The sequence below is a fragment of the Gorilla gorilla genome, chromosome 5, assembly GCF_029281585.2.
Source record: "Gorilla gorilla gorilla isolate KB3781 chromosome 5, NHGRI_mGorGor1-v2.1_pri, whole genome shotgun sequence".
NCBI classification, from domain to species: Eukaryota; Metazoa; Chordata; class Mammalia; order Primates; family Hominidae; genus Gorilla; species Gorilla gorilla.
The window spans coordinates 55,189,709-55,209,748 of record NC_073229.2 but is presented as its reverse complement, the minus strand read 5'-3'; the positions used below and the strand labels follow the sequence as shown (position 1 = coordinate 55,209,748).

General features: G+C 43.9%; 2 protein-coding genes across 2 annotated transcripts in view; one reads left to right on the top strand and one right to left on the bottom strand.

Annotated features, from left to right (window-relative positions):
- Positions 1 to 18,203, bottom strand: part of CMTR1 (cap methyltransferase 1) — a 48,593-nt gene extending 30,390 nt beyond the window's left edge. The window contains exons 1-5 of the mRNA XM_004043945.4: positions 17,731 to 18,203; positions 15,345 to 15,483; positions 6,972 to 7,123; positions 4,666 to 4,824; positions 756 to 848 (exon numbers count right to left, since the gene is read on the bottom strand). Of these exons, the coding sequence (XP_004043993.1) occupies positions 756 to 848; positions 4,666 to 4,824; positions 6,972 to 7,123; positions 15,345 to 15,477 (537 nt within the window). The 5' untranslated portion in view covers positions 15,478 to 15,483; positions 17,731 to 18,203. The remainder of the gene's footprint in view (positions 1 to 755; positions 849 to 4,665; positions 4,825 to 6,971; positions 7,124 to 15,344; positions 15,484 to 17,730) is intronic.
- LOC129534163 (uncharacterized) lies at positions 17,681 to 18,881 on the top strand. Its single transcript, XM_055390320.1, has 2 exons — positions 17,681 to 18,058; positions 18,174 to 18,881. Exons 1-2 carry the CDS (start codon positions 17,903 to 17,905, stop codon positions 18,435 to 18,437), a joined length of 420 nt encoding a protein of 139 aa, XP_055246295.1. The 5' UTR covers positions 17,681 to 17,902; the 3' UTR covers positions 18,438 to 18,881.
- Positions 18,882 to 20,040: the final 1,159 nt, after the last annotated feature.

The following is a 20,040-nucleotide window of genomic DNA, read 5'->3' as shown; positions in this document are numbered from 1 at the left end:
TTTCAGAAATATATTTTCAGAAAAATAACATTTCCAAAAAAAAAATGAGTGAGGAGAGTGGTACTGTTTTCCATTTTTGCAAATTTCTTCGGCATCTGGCTTAACAGAAGGCCAGATTTTCCTCTTTGCTTTTTCATTCAATCTGTTGTAATATCACATCATAGCCTCTGGAAAACTCCACTGAACACTTGTGAGAGAATGAGGGTGAAAAGTGCAAATAACTTTTCAATATCATTATGAAAATAGCTTTGCCCTTGTGGAGCCCCTGAAGGGGTCTTAGAGATCCCCGGGAGCACATATACTTTGAGAACTGCCTTCTAGACCATATTGATTTGGTAGCCATCTACTTTATTCTCACAATTTTCCAGAAGAAGATTAAACAAATTCCCTCTGTAACAATTCCCTCATTACTTTCTGAGGACAGGGACAATGTCTTTTCATCTAGCAGTGATCAGAATACACAGATATGTATGATAAGCCACTTCAAAAGGCATCCATGAAGAAGACAGAGGTTATACATTTTGTCTGCCTTACAATTTAAATAACTCAGAGAAAAGAAAAAACCCTGTCATATCTCCAAGGGGCATACTTGTAAATCTCATGACACTCCCTCTTGACACAGTTTTATTCCTACCAACATGAATGGTCAGATTCACATTTTTCTTAAACTGCAAGTGTATGTACATACCAGACTCGAGCAAGTGAAAAGTCAAGAGAATGCCAAGAAGTCAGGGTACGTTTTCCTGAAAGCCTACCTTTCCCACTACCATCCAATCGCTCATTTCCTGAGTGTCAGGAATTTCAGTGGTACATTCTGGAAACCATGACACCTGCTCACAAGCACTGGGCTGCAAACAAAAGAGAGGCTAGTAAGACAGATATGACAGACCCTCAAAGCTAAACCCCAACTCATCAGGACTTCCCCAAAACAATCAAAAGGGACTGAGACAGACCGAGAAGGGTGCAGGTTGCTGAAGCCAAATGCAGTGGTCAGACATGAGACGTGAGAGCCAGAATTCTAAAGTTTATCTTCTAAAGCCAGCTCCAATTCTGGTTAGAATCCTTAGAAACTTCTCAAACCTAAGGTTTCTTTCATTTGTTCCATTATTATTTAATGAATACCTACTATGTGTTAAGCACTCAGAATGGAGAGTTAAATAAGACATGGCCCTTGGCAAACGGGGTTTGCAATCAGAGCAGTGGAGACACAGAGAAGTAAACAGGCAGTTATCACATACAATGTAGGTCTATGACAAGATAAGTATATCAGAAAGACTTAATGGCAATGAGTCTCATCTCCTGATTCCTTTCAAAGTGTTATTCACAAAACAATCCAGAAAGTGGTAAATAGGATTCCTAGCCCATTCATTCTAAGGCAGAACAAAAACTGACATCTCTAATGGGTGCTTCCTCTTAATTTTTCAATTACTTTCATATCAGGCCAAAACGGTGCATTAGGATCATCTGCAGTGCTTCTAAAGAGTACTGATGCAGCTGGGTGTGGTGGCTCACGCCTGTAATCCCAGCACTTTGGGAGGCTGAGGTGGGCAGATCACTTGAGGTCAGGAGTTCAAGACCAGCCTGGCCAACATGGTGAAACCCCGTCTCTACTAAAAATACAAAAATTAGCTGGGCATGGCGGTGCACATCTGTAAACCCAGCTACTTGGGAGGCTGAGGCGGGAGAATCCCTTGAATCCGGAAGGTAGAGGTTGCAGTGAGCCAAGATTGCGCCACTGCACTCCAGCCTGGGTGACAGAACAAAACTCCATCTTAAAAACAAAATAACATAACATAACATAACATAACATAACATAACATAACATAACATAACATAACAAAACATAAAATAGTACTGATGCCTGGGGCTGGGCCCAGTAGCTCACACCTGTAATTCCAATGCTTTGGGAGGCCAAGGTAGAAGGACTGCTTGAGGCCAGGAGTTTAAGACCAGTCTGGGCAACACAGCAAGACTCTGTCTCTACTAAAAAAATGTCTAAAAAATTAGCCAGGCATGGTGGCGCAGGCCTGTAGTTGTAGATACTCAGAAGGCTGAGGTGAGAGGATATCTTGTGCCCAGGATTTCAAAGTTGCAGTTAACTGTGTTTGTGCCACTACATTCCAGCCTGGGCAACAGCGCAAGACCTTGTCTCAAATAAAATAAAAAATAAAAAATAGTACTGATGCCTGAGACCCATCTCCAGAGTATAAGATTCTGCTGGTCTGAAGTGAGGCCTGGGGATAAGTTTTCAGAAGTCCCCAGATGATTCTACTGTGCAGGCAGCGCTAAGTGCCACCAGGATAGAGAAACATGGATTATAAAACCTAAACAGGTGGCTAACCTGCATGGCAGCTTCACATATTGGCTCCCAAGCAAGTGTGGAGAAGAGATGCACCATTGCAAATTGAAACAATGTGATTAAAAGTAATATTACATGCTCTGAAAGGCATAAAATGGTATCACAATGCAAGGTCTTGAGGGCAAGCCAACCAGCATCAACAGAGACAAAGTTGAAAAGAAAAATTACTGAAGCCTTTTGTCCATGAATCTGGCAGTGAATCATGGCTTCTTCTCCTGGTCAAATCTATCATGTTTAAGCATAAAGGTGATAGAGTTGGTTATAAATTATAAACCCTAGAGAACAAGAAGCTCATATAAACTTGGAAAGAAAAAGCAGACTCAATGTCCCTATGGAAGTCTGATTATTATAACTACCTACAGAGTGGACTTTATCCAGAGGGTCATACCCTGTCCTCCACATTCCTAGGCTGCAGTAGCCACTGAGCATTTATCCGTGGTAACCCCACGATTGGATATCCACCCCTGGACACCCAGACTCACCTACTGTAAAGAAGTGGCTGCCAACTGACACTTGACCTCTTTTTTTTTTTTTTTTTTTTTTTGAGACGGAATCTCTCACTGTTGCCCAGGCTGGAGTGCAGGGGCGCAATCTCAGCTCACTGCAAGCTCTGCCTCCCAGGTTCATGCCATTCTCCTGCCTCAGCCTCCCAAGTAGCTGGGACTACAGGTGCCCGCCACCATGCCCGGCTAATTTTTTGTATTTTTTAGTAGAGACAGGATTTCACCGTGTTAGCCAAGATGGTCTTGATCTCCTGACCTTGAGATCCACCCGCCTTGGCCTCCCAAAGTGCTGGGGTTACAGGCGTGAGCCACTGTGCCTGGCCCCACTTGACCTAACTTTTACTTACAAACTTTTACTTACTTATAGGGCTTTTTTTTTTTTTTTGAGACAAAGTCTCACTCTGTTGCCCAGGCTGGAAGGCTAGAGTGCAGTGGCATGATCTCTGCTCACTGCAACCTCTGCTTCCCAGGTTCAAGTGATTCTCCTGCCTTAGCCTCTCTAGCAGCTGGAATTACAGGTGTGAGTCCCACACCTGGCTAGTTTTTGTATTTTTAGCAGAGATGGGGTTTCATCATGTTGGTCAGGCTGGTCTTGAACTCCTGACCTCAGGTGATCCACCCGCCTCGGCCTCCCAAAGTGCTGGGATTATAGGCGTAAGCCACCATGCCCGGCATATAGGGTGATTTCAGATTTTGAGTTTAGTAAAGTTAGTTCAACTTCTGCCCCACTGAAAGGATGTGGACTCTTGTTTTAACACAAATGAAGACATAGAAACCATCAGGTACTTCTGAGATGAAAGACCACAACCAGCAACCAGCAGCAGGTATCTACCCTATTCCGCATTGCCAGTCTGCTGGTCTCAACGCCCACAACTACAAGGCAACAGCGAGACTGGCCCCAGAACCCATGAGCCCCTCACTCGTCAGAATCTTACTCAGAAGACTTATTAGGCTTTTATCACATGCAGATTCACGGGACTTCTTTCCTGAGCTGGAACATTAGGGAGACAAATAAAATATCAATTTTCCAGAGTTCAGAGCCACATTTGAAGCTGAACTACAGCAACTATGCAGAAAGCTAGATGTTTGAGTTCCATTTTCTCTAGTTTCAACTCTGTAATGGTAATATCTCAATGTTATTTTTAGGTGTTTTTATTGTACCCACTACAGATCCTTTGTGGAATAAGATAGGACATAAATAAATGAATAAAATAGAATCTCACATTATCTGTGCCATGAAAAGGGATAATGAGAGTTTCCTTTGGTCTTCAGGGTGAAAACAAACTGGTACCCTAGTAAGCAGACTAAACCCACAGTAGAAAATCAATGTGGCATAAAAAAGCACCTATTTAGAACCTGGATGGCACAAACCTGGGGAGGTACAAGGATCTTCTTAGAAGGCACCTACTCCAGTTACTCACACAGTGAGAGAGTGGGTGCTCCCTTGGCCTGCCTGAACACTTTCAGCAGAGAGTACACTGCCTCACAAGGTATCCTAGTCCACTAGTGGAGAGCTGTAACTATTTATTAAAGTTTTTATGGAGCCAAACTCTGCCTTTCAAGCATCTTCTACCCACTGGTCTTAGACAGTCCTATAATGCAACAAGAAATCCACATCCCACCATATCTCCCCCAGCCTTCTGTTTTCCATTTTGGATATCCCCAGTACTTTCCACGTAAAAAACTAATTCCACTTTGCTCATACTGCCTCTGGAGATTTCTAGTTTGTTGATATGGCTTCTTAAAGCCATGCATCCAAAAACACAAGTGGCTTTTCCATCTCCTCCTCAATTTAACACTTACCTCTGGCTCATCTCGCCAGTCCACGTTCAGCTCCTGGTCAAAGCCCCGGAGTGTCAGACCCAAGCCTCTTCGACCTTTCTGACTGGAAGCCTCAACGATGTCCTTCCGACCCTGGCTGTATTTACCCAATCCTTCACCTTCCCTGAAGCCCATCTTGGCCTGAAAAAGAGAAGTAATGGAGCACAATTAATTAGGTTCAACAGACATTTATTTAGCCCCATCACATGCCAAACAGTGTGCTAAATCCTAAGAAAAATAGATGATTAAGGTCTAAAGTTTGTCTTAGCCTAATGAAGAAAAGAAGCATAAATAAATAACTGCAGTATAACTGTGGGCCCAGTGGCTGGCTGTTCTGGAGGTTAAAGTCTAGGGCAACCAGAAATTGGATAAATGAGAAGGGACCTCATAGCCTAATTAAAAGCACCCAGAGTACTTCATGAATCTCTCATTGGACATTTGCTAATTTGTCTGATTAAGTGAGAAACAGACCTAGAGTAGACTTGATAAAGAGAACATAACTTAAAATGGAACCGCTTCAAGCTGTAACTTCTATCTTACCCTTATCCAGTCAAACAGCCTTACTAGGCAAGGATAAGTGGCTTTGCAGGAGCCCACTTAAGAGATTAAAAACTTGCCTCACGTAAAAGTGAGGTATGGGACCGGGCGCGGTGGCTCAAGCCTGTAATCCCAGCACTTTGGGAGGCCGAGAAGGGCGGATCACGAGGTCAGGAGATCGAGACCATCCTGGCTAACATGGTGAAACCCTGTCTCTACTAAAAATACAAAAAAATTAGCCAGGCATGGTGGCAGGCGCCTGTAGTCCCAGCTACTCAGGAGGCTGAGGCAGGACAATGGCATGAACCCAGGAGGCGAAGCTTGCAGTGAGCCGAGATCACACCACTGCACTCCAGCCTGGGCGACAGAGCAAGACTCCATCTCAAAAAAGAAAAAAAAAAAAAAAAAAAAAAAAGTGAGGTATGGGAGGTACTATAATACTCTGGGACAGAAACAGTTTTTTAAATGCCACAACTATCTGTAAGTTCTCACTAAACTTTAGAGTTACTGGGCCCAGGTATATACCCAAAGATTAGAGACTTGAATCCCAAACCCCACAGACTCCTGCCTAATACAAAAAAAACTGCAATCCTAAGAAGATCTAAATTTCCCTGGAGGGTCTATATTCCCTCTGAAAGGGGTATTACCAGCCAAAGAGCTGGATGGAATTCCTATGGTAGCCACAAATACTTCTCCCAGGTCAAACAGGCTGACTGAGTCACAAGTCTTCCCATCTTTAACTTCCCCAAATCTTGTAGCCTGCAAACTAGAATCCTGACCTATGGCTTTAGCAGTGACAATTCTCATTCTTAAATGAATCTAAGAGAAAATGGAGGGGTCAACTATAATATTTCTTTCCTTTTTTTTATTTTTTTGAGACAGAGTCTCACTTTGTTAATTAGGCTGGAGTGCAGTGGCGTGATCTCAGCTCACTGCAACCTCCACCTCTCAGGTTCAAGCGATTCTCCTGACTCAGCCTCCTGAGTAGCTGGGATTACAGGCACCTGCCACCATGCCTGGCTAATTTTTTGTATTTTTTAGTAGAGACGGGGTTTCACCATGTTGGCCAGGCTGGTCTCGAACTCCTGACCTCAAGTGAGCCACCTGCCTCAGCCTCCCAAAGTGCTGGGATTACAGACGTGAGCCACTGCGCCTAGCCCAACTATAATATTTCTAAAGCAAGACAGAAGGTAAACTTGGATCTCTCTAATGTTTGCACATACACTAAGGAATATGAGCAGGTCTTCCTAGTCACCATTCTTCTTGTGATACATCAATTAGGTATAAAAGTTAGGAAAGATAATTGGGCCTTCTTTCAGAAAAAGAATAAATGGAATACTTCCATTTATTTTAGGCATCTGGGAGTGAACAGGATTTTAGTCATTTCTTTTGACACCACTCACTAGAGCAAAAATTCACAGCATGAAGCTTGTTTACCCACTGACAGACATCCATGTTTAGGGAAGTATATTCACACATGTTAGTAATAAGAACTCATTACTATGGATATGAAAAGGTGATCCAGTCCAGACAGAACAGCAGAAACAGGCCTAAGCAGTTGCTGCCTAGAGATGATACAAATGTGATAGATACTTCTATCAAGAAGTGGGTCACACTCTGCTAAATTTCAGTAGCTGAAAAGCAAAGGAAAAACCTATGGCCAAACTTTTCTTCTTTTCATACAAATACAAATTGCTCTTCTTTCACTCTGCTGGTGGGGCTTGAGAAACCCAACCCAAGCGCTGACATACCATAAGCTTCTGGGAGACACTATTATACATGGAATAGCGAGAAGAAGTTCCTTCCACAAGAGAGTCTGCTTTGAATGCATCGTCAAAAGAGTCAGAGCTGTGTTGTTTCCCCTCGGTCTCACTATCAGACCCACTAAGGCTTGTAGTAGATGCTGAAAAAGAAAAAGGAAAATGTTTAGGTAGGTTTATGGCACAAAATAGCCTCCAGACATCCAAGTTTCATTTATTCAACTACTGCTCAGTATACACAATGCACATATAAAGTTCATTAAATGACCCAAGGTCAAATCTATTTTCTACCTCTTACTAGCTAGGTAATCTTGGGCAAGTCACTACTGGAAAGTTCCTAATGGACTTGACACCATGGGAGCTCAAAAATAACAGTTTTCCTTCCCCACCCTTTCAATTTCCTCCACTATAAAACTGAGATAGTAATACCTGCCTCACAGGATTGTTTAAAGATTAAATGAAATAACGTATTTGAAAATGCATTGTTGGCTGGGCATGGTGGCTGGCTCACGCGTAATCCCAGTACTCCAGGAGGAGGCTGAGGTGGGCGGATCACTTGAGGTCAGGAGTTCAAGATCAGCCTGGCCAACATGGTGAAACCCTATCTCTAATAAAAATACAAAAATTAGCTAGGTGTGGTAGTGCGTGCCTGTAATCCAAGCTACTTGGGAGGCTGAGGCAGGAGAATTGCTTGAACCCGGGAGGCAGAAGTTGCAGTGAGCCGAAATTGCGCCACTGCACTCCAGTCTGGGCAAAAAGAGCGAGACTCCATCTCAAAAGAAAAAAAGAAAGTACATTGTCAAATATAAAGTGTATTTACTGAAGATATGCTTGTTATTTCTGCTGCTGGTGGCTATTATTTGAACATCAATATCCAAACATTGATGCCTGATTCCATTTTCAACGATTCCATTATAAGGCTAACATTTTTATTTCTTATAATTGCAAAAAGCGCTTTTGGAAGGAACGATATACAAGAAGACCAATAAAAGTGATTATTCACACATTCAGGGGTTAGCATTTGGAGACAGAATACCAAAACAATTACTTGGAACTAGTGAAAGCGAAAGTGAAACTTGATTTACATTTTTATACCACGAAAGTTTACACTGGCTATCTTTTTATATTTTTTGACTTATGAACCATGTGAATATATTATCTATTAAAATTTAAAATAAATATGAAAATACTGACTTAGCAATGTGGCATAATTCCTTTGAAGAAGAAGGGACACCACTCAGAAAGGGTGTTGATTCAAAACTTGGCTGATTGTGAGAAGTACTGAAGGAAAGTCACAGATGGCAGTGTGTAAAACATTTTTTAATAGACCCGAGGCGGTCACTATTCAGGTATTTCTAACTTGAAGAATACATTATAATTCTGAAGCCGATCTTAAGTGATCCATCCATTTCCCTACCAGAACCAAAACCTGCTAAGGGTTGACATTCAAGAAGAACAAAGCTTTCCCCAGCACTCCAGGCCTAACTGATTATCCCCTCCACTGTGCTCCAGTAACACCAGTGTCATTGGCACAGCACTCATCACATTGCCTTAGAGCCAGTTATTGTTTGCCACTTGCTGTCCCCACTGGACAGGGTCACTCCTGGAGGGCAGGAACTATGTCACAGTCTGTACCCAACACCTGGACTGAGGCTTTCCATTTAATAGAAATTAATTAAATGATTACTGTAGTAAATGTAAAGATGTGTCAGCCAAGTATCACTTTCCTAAGGACCTACAGAGTATATGACTCCTTAAGACATTTCCTCTTACAAATAGTGCAAGCTGTTCAGGCCTCAGAAGTTTAAGGATGAGAATGGGATCTCTATATCTTAACAGAGAACGGAGCCCTCCTGGGCTATGATTTAGCTTCCCCACCAGTAGGCTGAATTAGGACATCTGTCATAGTTCAGAACACTGACACTGTTTAAAAGATCAGACTACTATACTGGTTCAGCACCTATTCTATAAAAGATCATGCTACATATAATGGGGTACTGTGCACAAGTAACAACCCTTAGAGAGCTTAAAAATCTAATAGATAAGGTTAATATGCATTTTCAAGGATACAACATTTTACAAAAGAAAGAAAAGACAGGTGAACATGTGTGAAAGAATAAACTTAAAACCAAAATTCTGGTTTCTAATAAGTTAGCAAGGAGAAATTTTGGTTGAGAATGTCCCTGTATGAGAGGCACAAAATCTGCCCTTCCCTTTATGGTGGCTGTCCAATTCTCTTAATCGAGTTGACTTGCTTACATGAACCAATCTGGCAAACGTCACAGAGTGCCAGAGTGTGCCACTCAGAAAACCCAGACCACTAAGAATGAGTAACCATGGAAACTGAGAGGTGAACTGATATTTCTTTTGTTTTGCATTTTCCTGCATTTTCTGCATTTGTGAGACACAAGAATGTATTAGTTTGAAAATCAAGGTCCAGGCACGGTAGCTCACGCCTGTAATCCCAACATTTGGGAGGCCGAGGCGGGCGGATCACCTGAGGTCAGGAGTTCAAGACCAGCCTGACCCAAATGGAGAAACCCTGTCTCTACTAAAAATACAAAATTAGCCAGGCGTGGTGGCACATGCCTGTAATCTCAGCTACTCGGGAGGCTGAGGTAGGAGATTCACTTGAACCCAGGAGGTGGAGATTGTGGTGAGCCGAGATCGAGTCATTGCACTCCAGCCTGGGCAACAAGAGCTAAACTGTCTAAAAAAAAAAGAAAAAGAAAATTAGGGTAAAAAAAGCTATAAATAAATAGATTAGCACTCCAAGCCTTGGGAAGAGGTTGGTTCCTTTCCAGAGAAATCTTCCAAGAGCAGCAAATCTGAGGGGAAAGGCCTTCTAAATGGCTCAAGACTGTTCTAGGGCCTCTCATCTATTCTCCCACGCAGAGGAGAGAGATGCATTCTGCAACAGAGTGCCCACATGCTAAAGAACTGCACTTCCAAAGGTATGGATTCTCTTCACTCAGTTGCTTTCATGCCTTCAACCTGTACTACTTAATACAGAAACAGGTGGCACCAGGAATGTGGGCAGCTCCCTAAGCACAGCCCTAAAGTTCCTCTTGGGCAGCCCAGGGATCCAGGGCCCTGACTAATCACAAGCTACAATGCTAAATCAGTTGCTACTCCTTTCACCAGCAATCTGGACATTCATAGGTCTACCTATGAAAAAGTCTGAAAACCCGGTATCCTTCTCAAAGGAGGGTATGCCCTTGCTCCAGCTCTAAAGAGTTGCCAGGCTGTTACATTTGCCTGAGGGCCCAACAATGAGCACGGAGATAGTACAAATAACATTCCTGGGCACACAGGGTTCCTGCCACCCTAAGATCTCAAAGAGAGATCTTTTGTTTCCTTCTGTCTTCAGAATATCTCTGGGCAAAAATGGCAGGGAGAACCAAATTTGAGTGGAAGGCTCACTAAGCAAATCAGTGGTGACTCTGGTGTAAAATTCCAGTACCAGACTTTGGCACAAAGATTTTTTCCCTCCTACTCTTCCTCCCAAGGTGTTACCTAATGTACATTATCCTTTCCAGGTTCTAAGAGTGAGGTTAATGGGAGTAAAATATCACCCTACTAGGCAATTCCTTGTAAGATCAAGAAGTGTGCTAGATAAGCAAATAAGTCTTTTTTATTCACGTGGTACAGGAGACCACTTCTTAGCTTGACATGCTTTAAGCCAAAGTTCCCTAGATTACTCCTGATGTCCACAGACTGCCACAGCCACTACTTATTCTTACTCAGGGGCCTTTGAGGCTACTCTTTTCATATGAAAGGGAGACAACTGTCACGGCTGCAGCAGGAACTAAACAGGAGGCTTAGCTTCTCAAGACCGATAAAGAATTTAGCAAACATTGAGCAGATAATTTTGTAATGAGGTTGTAAATTAATAGGAGTAATAAGGTCAGTCTATTAAACTCATTAGTTTCAATAAGAATTTGCCAAAGCTGGATGGCATTCCCATTTACCTCCTGGGGAGCTCCCCTCCTAAAACCTACCAGAGAGCCCAAAACAGTATGTACGGTTTTAAGATTTCTTCTCCACTTGATAGAAATCACTATTAAGTCATTACAAGGAAGAAAGATTCAACTTTACAGAGGAAACAGAGGTCTCCTGGCTGTTGGAAAAATTTTTCACATGGCAATACAGCAATGGGACAAACATGCCAAGATTAAAATTGGCAGTGACAAGCTGGGCACAGTGGCATGTGCCTGTAGTCCCAGCTACTTGGGAGGCTGAGGTAGGAAGATCACCTGAGCTCAAGAGTTCATGGCCAGTGTGGGCAACATAGTGAAACCCTGTCACTAAAAAAAGAAAAAGAATACATACACTATGTTTAAAAAATGACAGTGACAACAAAGAGGGGCAGCTCCAACCACTAATGGCCAAGGTGGGCAGCACACAGATACAGAAAAATAAATTATGAATTTTAATAAACATCACATCCTGCTTAACAACTGTGGTGAAATAAACTCATTCCTACTTAAAGACTCAATTTCTCCTTCATGCCAGACAAATGGTAACTTGTTAGAGCAATTTAAACAGATACCGATAAAGGGAGCTTTTGATTAAGGTCATGAATCTGGGCTGACAGGAAAGCGATGGTGTTTCAGGGCAAATAGCCTATTTAGGAAAGAATTAAACCTGGTGGAGAGGAAGGCGCCTTTAATGTGATACTGGTGAAGGAGCCTGGCAACTTCCAAAGCAACTGGCTGCATCAGGGCTAGGAGCCTACACTAGACGCACAGCTAATGAGAGAAGGAATTTTCTTAGGGTCTAGACCATAGTTTCCCCGTGAAAACCAACCAAAAAGAACAAAATGACCTCATCTGCCTCTCCTTACTTCAAAAAGTTATTTGACAGCAAATTTGTAGGAATGTATTTACACTTGAAAATACCTTCAAACTCCTTTGAAAATACTCAAAAGATCACGATGCAACAGTGGCCATGACAACAACATCCCTTTTCTTCTTTACTCTGGCCAGACGTCAGTCTTTGACCTGGCAATGCAGCTACCATGTGAATAATGTAAAATAAACACACTGATTAAACTAAATAGATCTAATAATGAGTCATTACACTGATTTAGCAGAGGAGGAAAAAATAAGGTCCACACAGACAGAAATAGTAACTACTGTTTTGTTTTTCTAATTGTCCTCCCTAAAGAGCATTTTTCAATCATCTACCTGAACATTATGTTCAGGTAGAAGTGGCTGCAGTAAATGGAAACACCTCTGCTTTAATAGAATGATTTGAATAGGAAAGCTGCATATACATTTCAGGGGATATGTAGACAGCAAACCACCAGGGTATACTGTCCAGGGGACACCTAAGAGAATTAGATACAGAACATAGATGATATAAATGCTAAGTACTTAATGAAATGATCTTCCGCAGACTGGAGGAGACAGGCAAAATGAAAACTGTGACGCATTTTAAGCTTCTTGGAAAAGATACTATTGTTGCCTTTTATCAGTTCTATTCAGTAACTATTTACTGAGCTTTTGCTCCAGGCTAGGCATGGTGGGAAAGAAGGCACAGGGAGCAGTCTTGCTGATAAAGATACTGCCCTCAGTTTCTGTGTCAATGCAGAGCGGCCCCTTCCTAAAATAAATTAACCTAGGGAAATCTAGAAATGTTGGTTTGCCTCACATGAAAGGACCAAGTGGCCTCTTGCCAGACACATACAAGGAACTGGACACCTCTGGATTTCCATTCTTTTTTTTTCTTTTTGAGATAGGGTCTTGCTCTGATGCCCAGGCTGGAGTGCAGTGGCATAATCTTGGCTCAGTGCAACCTCTACCTCCTGGGCTCAAGTGATCCTCCCACCTCAGTCTCCCGAGTAGCTGGGTCTACAGGTGCATGCCACCATGCCCAGCTAATATCTGTATTTTTTGCAGAGGTGGTTTTTCACCATGTTCCCCAGGCTGGTCTCAAACTCCTGGTCTCAAGCAATCCGCCCACCTCGACCTCCGAAAGTATTAGAATTACAGGCATGAGCCACCATGCCTGGATTTCCATTCTACACACACAACAGCAATAGTCAATCCTAACTGAGTCATATAGTACCACTTCCAGAGAAGGGGGAAGAGTAATCTCAATTCAGTCACAAAAGCTTGAAATTTAAATCAGAACGGTTTCCTTGAAGGATCCTTACCCTTATACACTTACCTTCTTTTACCTGGGACTTGTCCTTTCCTTACTTCAAAGAGATGTTACTTGAGAGCAAATGTCCCCCAAGATCCACTTAGAACCAGATATCACTTGTTCCCCAGACATACTCTCTCTTTTTCCCTTACAGGCCATCTCTCCCAATACCCCTATCCAAGGAGATTCTATCTTCACCAAGCTGCTCAAATTCCAGGTGAGAGGTAAAATTCCCTTTCCTCAAGAATCTCCAGAACCATCACATGCAATAAGCTTTTGCCTTCCTACTCAGGAACTTCAATTCCTACCTACCCTGGAATCTACTGTGACTTTAAAGCAGAGGTGTCCAATCTTTTGGCGTCCCTGGGCCACACTGGAAGAATTGTCTTGGGCCACACATAAAATACACTAACAACAGCTGATGAGCTTTTTTTTTTTTTTTTTTTTTGAGAAGGACTCTCACTCCGTGGAGTGCAGTGGCACAATCTCGGCTCACTGCAAGCTCTGCCTCCCGGGTTCACGCCATTCTCCTGCCTCAGCCTCCCGAGTAGCTGGGAGTACAGGCGCCTGCCACCACACCTGGCTACTTTTTTCTATTTTTTAGTAGAGATGGGGTTTCACTGTGTTAGCCAGGATGGTCTCGATCTCCTGACATCGTGATCCGCCCACCTTGGCCTCCCAAAGTGCCAGGATTACAACTGTGAGCCACCGCGCCTGGCCAGTTGATGAGCTTTAAAAAAAAAAAAAAAAAAAAAAAAAATCCCCCAAAAATCTCATAATGTTTTAAGAAAGTTTACAAATTTATGTTGGGTCCCATTCAAAGCAATCCTGGGCCGCAGGTTGGACAAGCTTGCTTTAAAGGCATGAACACCTCCACATACAAAGCTGCAACTGACTCTCTTATCTAGCCTGGACTACAGCAACACCAATGCTCCATTCGCTGTACCACCTGTCAAGCTTCTCTCTGGACCAGCTTCTCAGTAGCAGCTAATGAGTAACTGCCCTTCAATAAGCTTATCACTTGTGAATAAACTGTATTTCCTACTACCTTCAAAGGGTGCTTCGCACCCCTTCAGTCACCAATCTGTTATGAAATTTCATTCCAGTTTCCCAGTGATCCAACAGAGGATCCAATATGCAAGCCTGCTGGTGTGCTGGGTTGAATATGGTATCCTCCCCAAAGCCTGTAAATGTGACCTAATTTGGAAATAGGGTCTTTCCAGATTACATCAAATGTAATACTAGATTACAGTGGGCCCTATCCAATGACCGATGTCCTTATAAGAAGAGGGAAATTTGGATACAGACACACACAGAGGAAAGGTAGAGGCAGAGATTGGAGTTATGCTACCACAAGCCAAGGAACACCAAGGAATGCTAGCAGCCAGCAGAAGCTACAAGTGGTAAGGAAGGTCTTCCCAAGAGCCTCTGAGGGAACATGGCCCCACCAACACTTTGATTTTGGACTACTAGCCTCCAGAGCTGTGAGAGAATAAATGTCTGTTGTTTTGGGTCATCCAGTTTGTAGTAATTTGTTACAGTAGCCCTAAGAAACTAATACAGCTGGCAAGTCAAGGTAAATACAAATTTACCTTGAGGTATTTGAGGCAAGCTCCCAGACATTTTACCATTTCTCAGAAAGCATCTATGGAAACTGTGAATAACCCTAAAAGACAGGCAAAGTAAAATGCTAGTTTCAACCAGATTAGTGAAATCTTCGACGCTTAATGCAAACAGTGAACACAGCAATGCTCCAGTACAGTTGGATATTTCTGACCACAACCGCTGAAGGAATTGAGAAAACAGTATGCATGCAAAAAAAGTGAAAATTAGGCTCAATGGCCGCAGCAAAGAGGCCCTCCCTTACAAAAGAGCCCCAGGATAATTAACAGCTATTAAGGGCACACAGCACTCAATGCTCACCCCTACTTCTAACTGGTTTAAGGCAGCAAGAGTGCCACCTACTGAAGGACAACCAACAGAAAGCAACTTCTGGAAAAATTACCATTTTTTATTTAAAACAAGTTTCCCCACTCTTAGTAGGAGAATGGCAGAAGGGAAAAGAGTCTATAGCCAACATCTCTCTGTAGAGTATTCCTAATTTTCCTCAAGGGACCAAGGGGCAGTGGACTATAGTCTGCTCCACCTAGATTAGACACTGTGTGTTCAAATAACCAGATGGCCAGTGGCCTCAGACCACACAAGCACACATACCTTTTGCTCCATGACTGACAGAGGAGGGAGGTTCATCATCGGACGTGGAGCTGAGGCTCAGGGCAAGCTCTGCAACTCTTTTTTTCTGTTTCTTGATGGGGGCAGTGCATTCTGGGTCAGTTCTCCTCTTCATCGTTAACTGTAACCATAAATCCAGTCAGTCAGCTGCCCTTGGGTCACAGCCACTGGGATCACAGCAGGGATTCCAAAGTGTAAATCATCAATGGGATGAGATTTGGCAGCTCTACACATCTTCCAGTGCCAGCACTTGAATAGCCTCTTCCTCAGAATGAGGTCTAGGAAGGATGCTAGCCAAGTGTTGGTTTTCAATAATAGCTGTTTTACTGGAAAATGTGGTGCTCACAGACTGAGAGAGCCCTGGGCCACTGGTGTCAGATAACAGAAAGTCATGGATCAACTCCACAAGCACTGGGGGAAAAAGCCTTGGTACCTGTAGTTATTCTACACTTTTGATGCAATATTGGCTATGCATGACAATGTACACTGAAAATGAACTATAAAACCTAATAAATATTAACCAATATTCCCAAGGTGAAGGGACCATGCCAGAATGACTGTTTCATCAGCATTATTTTACCAAAACAATTAAGAAATTACATAATATCATAAAAATACTGGTTTTGGTTTACTTCATAATGTTTGAAAACATGAAAGAATTGGGAAAGTTTTTAAGCAGAGTAGGGAATGGAAGCAGTGAATGACTTAAGACCGAGGAAACACAAGAGCGGGAAAGTTATTGGGACTGGAGGTAGCTATACCACAGAACTCAGTTACGAAAACAACAATTTTAAGGACAGAAATCCACCTCCACAAAAAAAGAGTGGAAACCGGCTGGGCGCGGTGGCTCACGCCTGTAATCCCAGCACTTTGGGAGAAAGAGGTGGGCGGATCACCTGAGGTCAGGAGTTCAAGACCAGCCTGGCCAACATGGTGAAACCCCATCTCTAGTAAAAAAACACAAAAATTAGCCGGGTGGTGGCACATGCCTGTAGTCCCAGCTACTCAGGAGAACCGCTTGAATTGCTGAGGCGGAGGTTGCAGTGAGCCGAGATCACACCACTGCACTCCAGCCTGGGCGACAGAGCAAGACTCCGTCTCAAAAAAAAAAAAAAAAAAAAAAGAAAGAAACAGGCACCATGCCACCATCAATCATCCATCCCCATGGTTAGGTACATGAAAGCACGAGAAAAAAATAAGATAGAATGAAGTGATTATGAAACTCTGAAATCTTAACGAATTATCAAGTTAAAGAGCAAGCAAGAGAAGTAGTGAATACAGTGTGGCTTACACACAACTGATTGGCTGTAGAGAACTCAGAAAAGAGGACTCAATACAGGGTGGGCGACAAGCTGGGAAACAATCCTTACGGAAGGCGAGGTACAGCAAGAAAGTATTGAAACGCAAAAGTGTCACTGTTGCTCCCAACCTCGTAAAAGCCTGGATCACATGTTTCAGTTCTCTCCAACTCAAGGAAGAGCCAATCAACCCAATGCACAACCGCCACCTTCCTGAGAAAGCAGGCTATTACTAGATACAGGCAGGGGCTGTCCCAGGGAAAAACCGGAGACACTGAGCAAACAGAAAGCAAGACCAAGCTAAGCCACATTTCACTTTAAGCCGTAGTCTTAAATACCCCCAAAAGGCCCCCAGGGTGAGCTAAAAGAAGGCTCATCACAGAGCTTGCTTCTAGCCATTGCAAGCGCTAAAAGCTTTTAATTCTTAAGTGACTCGGGGGGAGACTGGAAGTACAGCAAACTCAAAGCGGACTGTTGAACAGTTGTGTGAAAGGCAGGAGAGGTGGATGCTCCTCCCCAAACCACATCACCTTAGATTTGGGCCTTCCAAATCATCTCATCCAACCCTATCATCTTCCACGGGAAAAGACTGTGGCCACAGAGGTGAAGGCCACACAGCTCACCAGTGCCCTGCTCAAGTGACCCACACATGCCAGCAGAATGCTCTGGCAGGGAACTTCTAAGCGGAAGGCAAGCGGCCTGGTTCTACCTGCTGCTTCCGCACAGAAGGGGTTCAAATCCCCTCTGCAGTCTTCTCTCCCTGGGCCTCGGTTTGGCACTGCCACCCCTAATCACAGAGAGAAGAGATAAGCTCCCATGTCTCCCGGCCAGTCCCTTCATTTGAAGATAACATGAGCGTGTGAATGTGTGCGCAGAGACGTGTGTCAGGGGCAGCTCGGGCTCCAGGGAGCTGGCGTTGGGGGTGGGAGGAGGAGGGAAGACATAAGGGGCCAGAAGGCGAGGAGACGCACGACCGCGGGCGGGGGGCCCAGGCGGCGGTGGAGGGGAGAAGGATGCTGAGCCCGCGCGCCCGCCCGCCTGCTCCCCCCGGGCCGCGCGTCGGCACTCACGCTGAGGGGAGAGAGCGAGCTGCCGGGGAGCGGAGGGGGGGTCAGGCCGACACTGTCGCCGCCGCTGCCAGAGCCGCCGCCTCCTCCCTCAGTTTCGTTTCCCCACAAGCCAGCCCAGGTCCGCCAGCCGCACCGTCGCGCTCGGGTCCAGTACTGCGGGCAGCGCAGCCTGATGACGTCACGGACAGCGCCGCGCCTCGGTCCTCCCCCGGCCGGGTCCCGGCCCCGGGAAAGGCAGCTGAGGTTCTGGCCCGCTCCACCTCTCAACCTGGGAGGTCCAGGGGCGCCTGCGCGGAAAAGCCGCCCGGAAAAGGCTGCAAAAGCAGAAGTAACTATCTCCTCCTTCGGCTCTGAGGAAGAGAAACCAATACAAAAATTATAAGTGCTAGGTGCCCTCACACGACCTCATCTTACTTAATCTTATCATTATCTTCATTTTACAGACTAAGAACAAGTTCAGAGAGGTAGATGGTAAACTGGTTGAGCGAACGCAGTGTTCTTGTTCCCTGCTGTATCCCCAACATCCAGCCTATGGGACATCTCAACAGATTTTGAACGAAGGACGGGAGGAAAGAAGGAATGCCGCCTGTAGCATCTTACCATATGGGCACAGTTGGCTCTCCATCTCAAACCTCTCTTCTGATTTTCAGGCCAATATGGCCAAACGTCTGTTGGACATCCTCACTCAGTCACCTCAAACCCCATGAATTCAAATTTCACCTTATGTTCTTCCATCAGCTCACTTTTTTCCTGGTGAAGGGCGCTGCCATCCATCCTGTTGGTCCAGCTAGAAATCTGAGGAGTCTCCCTCTTCTTCATACCCCAAAGTTTCTCATACACTTAATTGCGTTTACCTCCTAATTGTCTTTCAAATCCATCCATTCACCCCCATCCCCATTGCCACAATTCATGCACTTACCCCCTCTCGGCAGAACTTCTCCAGTAACTCCAAACTCCCGTGACTGTCTCCAGTTGTGATCCCTCTAATGCGTTCTTCACAAAACCAAAGTGATGTTTATAATTTTCAACACCTGTGAAAAGAAGGGAATTTAAAATTGATTAATTAAACCTGATCCTGTCACAACCCAACAATGATTAAAATCCATCAATGATGTCCCATTGCTCTTAGAATAAAGCTAATGTCCTTAAAATGGCCTCTGAGACCCTCCAGCATGACCCCTTCTTCAGGTATGCCTTGTACTGCTATCCCTTAGTTCTCCCCATGCTGACTCTTCTCAGTTTATCAAATATGCCGTGTCTCCGCCGGGCGCGGTGGCTCACACCTGTAATCCCAGCACGTGGGGAGGCTGAGGCGGATGGATCACCTGAGGTCAGGAGTTCGAGACCAGCCTGGCCAACATGGTGAAATCCCATCTCTACTGAAGATACAAAAAAAGTAGCTGGGTGTGGTGGTGCGCACCTATAGTCCCAGCTACTCAGTAGGGTAAGTCAGGAAAATCCCTTGAACCTGGGAAGCAGAGGTTGCAGTGAGCAGAGATTGCACCACTGCGCTCCAGCCTGGGCGACAGAGCCAGACTCCATCTCAAAAACAGAACAGAACAAAACAAAACATGCCATGTCTCTTAAGAGTTCAGCCCCCTGCCTGGATCATGCTTCTCCTCTTTGCTGGGCTAATGTCCATTTATCCCTCAGGAGTCACTTCAGTGTCCTTATCTCGAAATATTTCCTGATGTCACAAGTCTAGGTTGGGAGACCCACCTCTGAGCTCCTAAAGCACTCTGTCCTTCCACTATCAAAGAACTTACCACGGTGTTGTATAATGGCCTGTGGACTCATCTGCCTCCCCGACTCAGCTGTAAACTCTGTACAGGAAAGATTGTCTGTCTGTATTAAATTCACAAGATTTAACAGAGGCTGGTGGTCAGTGCTCAATAGATATTTACTGAATCTGTGGAAGTGTGGAATATGAATGAAGGTTGAGTGATATGTTCAAGGTTACAGAGCTAGGAAGCAGCAAACAGGTATTTACCTAGTTCTCTATGTTCTAAAGCTTAGTGTCCTTCTTTCCACCTCACTAAGGCTTCTTAACATGCATTATGACATGAACACTTTTGGTAATCTTGTAGAGCTTATGGACCCGTTCTCAAAATAATAATTTGAGGGTATAAAATAAGGTATAGGAAATGAGTTATATTGAAAAAGTTAACATATTTAGCAAATTTAATGATTTAATTTTTATGTAAAGCATTAAATAATGAGAGAATGCATTCAAAATATAGTCAAGTTAAAGTTAAATTTTATTTTTTAATGTATATGAGTATACCCAATGAATAGTGCTGGAAAAACCAG